The sequence below is a fragment of the Nothobranchius furzeri genome, chromosome 11 (assembly GCF_043380555.1).
Source record: "Nothobranchius furzeri strain GRZ-AD chromosome 11, NfurGRZ-RIMD1, whole genome shotgun sequence".
Taxonomy (NCBI): Eukaryota; Metazoa; Chordata; class Actinopteri; order Cyprinodontiformes; family Nothobranchiidae; genus Nothobranchius; species Nothobranchius furzeri.
This window is the reverse complement of record NC_091751.1, coordinates 45,712,594-45,717,329: the sequence shown is the minus strand read 5'-3', so window position 1 is coordinate 45,717,329 and position 4,736 is coordinate 45,712,594. Positions and strand designations below refer to the sequence as shown.

The 4,736-nt window shown below is 38.1% G+C and overlaps 1 protein-coding gene across 1 annotated transcript; it reads right to left on the bottom strand.

Annotated features, from left to right (window-relative positions):
• Nucleotides 1-1,952: 1,952 nt before the first annotated feature.
• Nucleotides 1,953-3,709, bottom strand: apoda.1 (apolipoprotein Da, duplicate 1). Its single transcript, XM_015956375.3, has 5 exons — nt 3,620-3,709; nt 3,392-3,524; nt 2,744-2,865; nt 2,510-2,595; nt 1,953-2,414 (listed from the first exon to the last, which is right to left on the bottom strand). Exons 2-5 carry the CDS (start codon nt 3,503-3,505, stop codon nt 2,179-2,181), a joined length of 558 nt encoding a protein of 185 aa, XP_015811861.1. The 5' UTR covers nt 3,506-3,524; nt 3,620-3,709; the 3' UTR covers nt 1,953-2,178.
• Between the last annotated feature and the right edge of the window lie 1,027 nt (nt 3,710-4,736).

The following is a 4,736-nucleotide window of genomic DNA, read 5'->3' as shown; positions in this document are numbered from 1 at the left end:
ACATTTATGCAGACGCACAGGATAAAATCTGCTTGCTTGTTTTGCAGATGTCTTTTACAAGCAGGTGCAGGAATCTGTACAATTTCATCCAGTATACACACACACACACACACACACACACACATATATATATATTTATATATATATACATATACATATACATATATACAGTAAATCCTCTAATACAGGCCCAGGCCTGTATTTGACTCAAGCTCATCAAGCTCCAGGCCTTTATTGGAAGGAGGACCAGAATTAGAGGCAGGCCTCAATTTCTATTTGAGCAAAATGAACTAATGGTTCGCTGGAGTTTTTGACAATTAAAATTGCGCCCACATTTTCAAAGTTAAACACATTTCTTTTAACAATGGTAGTTTCTGCTTCAGCCATCTCCCCCCTCCCCCTGCTTCAGCCCTCTCCCCCCTCCCCCTGCGCAGCGGCCGCAAACTCACTGATGCGCCTGCAGCCTCTCAGAGTTCCTGCTGCTCTAAACATTAAAATAATTATTTCATTTTCTGTTCCTCACTTCTGATCACCTTCAATGGTGTCTGTTTGTTGCAACCACCAGGTACAAAAACTAACTTGTTTTTATTTGACTATTTTTCTGTCCTGTCTGCTTATTATCTTCCTGCATCTCCTCTCAGTCCTAAAGAAAAACTGCTACCTGGGTTCATATATATTCACCTTATGAGTTACCTTTGAACTGCAGTTCTAAAAGATCTACCGACCGCAAAAACAGCGGAGTGCTCGCCGGCCACATCAGTTAGGTGCGTCATCGAGGACAAAACAGGTGATTCGCCCTGATCCACAGCAGCGAAACGCATCAGGCACAAACAAAAGAATAAAAAACAGAAAACATAAAAGGAAATGAGCCAACATGAACGATCGCGTGTTAAATTAGTTTTTGAGGTGGCGACACCTGATTTGATAATGTTACTGTGGCCGTGCTCAGGACGCAGATGTCTGGAGCGCGTCAACAATCAGAGCTTTGCATGCGCAAGCTGGTTAAGGTTAGGATGGGGGTGAGGGGAAGGTTAAATTGCAAGTCACAATTTGGTTAAATATCCGTTTTACGGCGGCTGTCAGTACCGACGCTCTGGCACAGCGCGTTGCCTCCCGACGTGCAGGAGCTTTTCATCTGCTGACAGCGGGCTGCTGTCTTTTCCGTGGACTGCATCTTGCCGGTCATTATCACGTGACAGCGACTAGTCGATGACAGGCATAACAAGTCACTATAGAGCGGTGAAGTCGACTAGTGACTAGTTCATACAACCCCTGCTACTGCTCCCCAGAGTGTTCTGCAGCATAATCAGCACGTTCTCTCTGAAATTGATAACAAATTTTCGCCTCCTCTTTGTCCCCGCATGGTTAAAGTTACCCTCGCAGTCTATCACTGGCAAATCAAAAGTGAGATGGATGACACAACCGCCCCCCGTACTTGCTTGTTACCACATTCCACCCGGCCACAATAAAATACCGGCCATTATTCACCTCCGCCAACTCAGACACCGGCCAAAATATGATACCCAGCAGTTAATTAAATACAGGCTAATATTAGAGGATTTATGGTATATATATATATATATATATATATATATATATATATATATATATATATATATATATATATATATATATATACATATATATATATACATATATATATATATATATATATATATATATATATACATATATATCAAGACTATATTTTCAGCTCAAGTTTAATCTTCAATATTTTATTTGTAATGGAATCAAAGCAGACATTTGTCAAAGCAAATAATCTTTTTGGATTAAGCAGCTAAAACAGCTTTTTGTTTGTTTTTTTATCTTTATTCAATTGTGTTTTTCAATTTTTAATTTTAATGTGATTTACCTATTGAAGCAAGTTTCTGAAAGTTAATTAAATCAGTTTTGGGTGTTTACAGTCGCATTAAAGAATGCTGAGTCAGTCACGTGTTTCACTGATTTTAATGAAACTAATGACATCCATTATGTTTTCATTTTGAGTCACACTGATGAAAACAAGACATCAAAGACACACAAATGAAATCTATCTGCTCAAACACAATGATCATAAAAGATTTTGCTTTTCTTCTCTCTTTTTCCAAAAAAAAAATATCGTAATTTCTTTTTTTCTACCAATGACAGCGCCATCTTGTTGTGCATTTTCATTGGGCCTTAGAGAGTTTTGTCACAGCCCTGCTGCCTGCTGGGGATCATTCTGGTCATGTCAATGTTGTTGTAGGCAAAAACACCCATGGCTTTCTGGATGGTGGAGTCCGGCAGGCTCCGAGTCCGACCCAGGATCCAAGCGAAGTCCACGTGGAAGAGTCTGAGGATGTCGGTGCAGGAGTACACCAGGGCAAAGCTCACGTAGTCGGTGGACAGGATCCAGTATGGGGAATATGGGAGGACTGAGAAAGACACACACACACACACACACACACACACACTTTTACATTCAAAACATCAACACAAGGAGATGCGAAGAAGTTGTAACTCCACTTACCGTAGGAATAACTTATTCCTAGTTTAGCTGGATTCTTCTGATCCTCTATGACTCCAGTTCCTACAATCTTCCTCAGTTCTCCTTTTCTGTGTGAGTGCACACACACACACACACACAAACATACATACACACACACACACACATTTTTCATGTTGCATTACAGTGAATACACACCGTTCACAGATCACCTCCTGGTTCAACATTTGCACAAATTAACTGCAGGTAAAGACTCACAGTATCTCAGAGCTGACCACTCGAATGGAGCTGTCTGTCGTCAGAGTGAAATTGGTTTCAATGCAGCGGCCCTTCTCAAACTGGGCTGGCAGTTTGGCAATTTCAAACCATCTCCCCATGAACTGTGAGAGCAGAGAGACGCGGGTTCAGAGGCAATTTGGAGCAATGTGAGAAGAGACCATGAATAAATCTACATACTGTAATGGATTTTTCTAAAACGTTCGAAAGGCTCCCTTTCAAACCTACTCTGTTCCAACAGTGAAAAGCCAGTGTGAACTGATCAGAGTCAGATTTTCACACAAAGGATCACAAAATACATCAAATCTGAAATTTATTCCACTTTTTCCTAAGTAAAGTTTCCTGTAATTTATGATTGCTTATCGTTGGCTATCTTGTTGTTTTACATAATTCATCTTAAAAGTTCACTCTGTTAAAACAAAATGTAGAAAACAATTAATTTTAAATTAAGTGTAGAGATGTTTGTGTATCTTAATGCATATTTTAAAACAAAAACAGATATAAGTATGAGTTTAAAAGCATTTCTTCAGATTCTATGGTACTTTTAGACACTTTTGACACATTTGTAAACATCAACTAGAACACTGAGTCACTTAACAGGAAAGTTCAGAATAACTTTTGTTTGTTTACCTGTTTAAGGACAAATGCAGATTGAACTTCTGGTTCTGGACACGGACCCCAGTGAGGCACCTGAGCCCAGATGACTGGGAAGATGAGTACAACCAGAACCAAAGCTGACTTCATGGTAACAACAGAACTTTATCTGCAGAGAGACATTCAGTAAAATAAAATTAAACAGAAAATAACATTTTAATCTCAATAGTTTTATTATTTATTTGAATAAAACACAGATCCTACCGTTTAGTCCTGCTGGTTGAGTCTCGTCATCGATTCTGGTCGGACTCTGAGTTCTCCACCAGGTTTTGCGACTCTGCGTTCTCAATGAGACTCTTTGTCTCTTGTTTGATTTCAGACGTGAAGTAAGTTATTAGCAAACTGGAGTCATGAGGGACAAACCAGCAGAAATGTGATAAAACAACGTTTTCCTGCTTCAGAAGAGCAGGGACGGTTTCTGTTTATTTACACTGTTTACCTCTGGATTTATTGAACTGCACGATCCTGCAGACAAACAAGTTATTGAATTAACTAAAACTCCCTTTAAAGTAGCTGGTGAAGAAAAGTAAAAGCAGCTTTTCACACTGAGTCCTGGGAGTGCAGAGGGATCCTATAAAGTTGCATGTTTACTGCAAATTTGAACTCCACAGAAAATTACTGAACATCATGAGAGATTTTTATCAAAGTTTGGTTGAGAAATTCACAGATACAGACATTAGGATGCTTCTTCATTTCTTTTCTTAATAAATAATTGATTAAATTTCAATTATTCCTCCACCCAACACTGTTTCACAGCCATTTGTGTTTTATTTTTATTCAATTCGGTTTAGTTATATAGCGCCAAATCACCAGTTATCTAAGATACTTCACAAGGTAAACAATACAATTTAAACTACTTATCAGTGCATTGTGTTCAATTCATTATGCCAATTACTTAAAAGTTTCGTAGCTAGAGAAACCCATGTGTTCACGTAGTAATTCAAATTAGACTGAGAGACCCTCTAAAGGCTCAGGAACCCTTTGCAGATGTTCTGAATTCATTAGCTGATTGTTTTCATGATATTCTAATTGTATGACATTTTGAATTTGGAGTTTTCATCAGCTGTAAGCCACAATCATCATAATTAAGACAAATAGATGATAGATGTTAATCTAATTCTGTTTTTAGATCATTATGATTTTATGACTTTGTTTTATTTTGTTTTGATCTCTGTGAAGCACTTTGTGATTCTATGTCTGTGATAAGTGCTATATAAATAAAATGTACTTGCTTACTTAATAAAGACTTTAAATTTCTGGATTTGCATGGAATGAGTCTATCTCATATTAGTTTCACCCTTTAAGTTGAATTACTGACATA

Coding starts and splice junctions, on each gene's coding strand:
- apoda.1 (XM_015956375.3), bottom strand. CDS start 3,505: ATGAAGTCAGCTTTGGTTCTGGTTGTACTCATCTTCCCAGTCATCTGG. Junction 2,866..3,391: donor CTGCATTTGTCCTTAAACAG/GTAAACAAACAA, acceptor CTGCTCTCACAG/TTCATGGGGAGATGGTTTGA. Junction 2,415..2,509: donor AGGAATAAGTTATTCCTACG/GTAAGTGGAGTT, acceptor TGTCTTTCTCAG/TCCTCCCATATTCCCCATAC.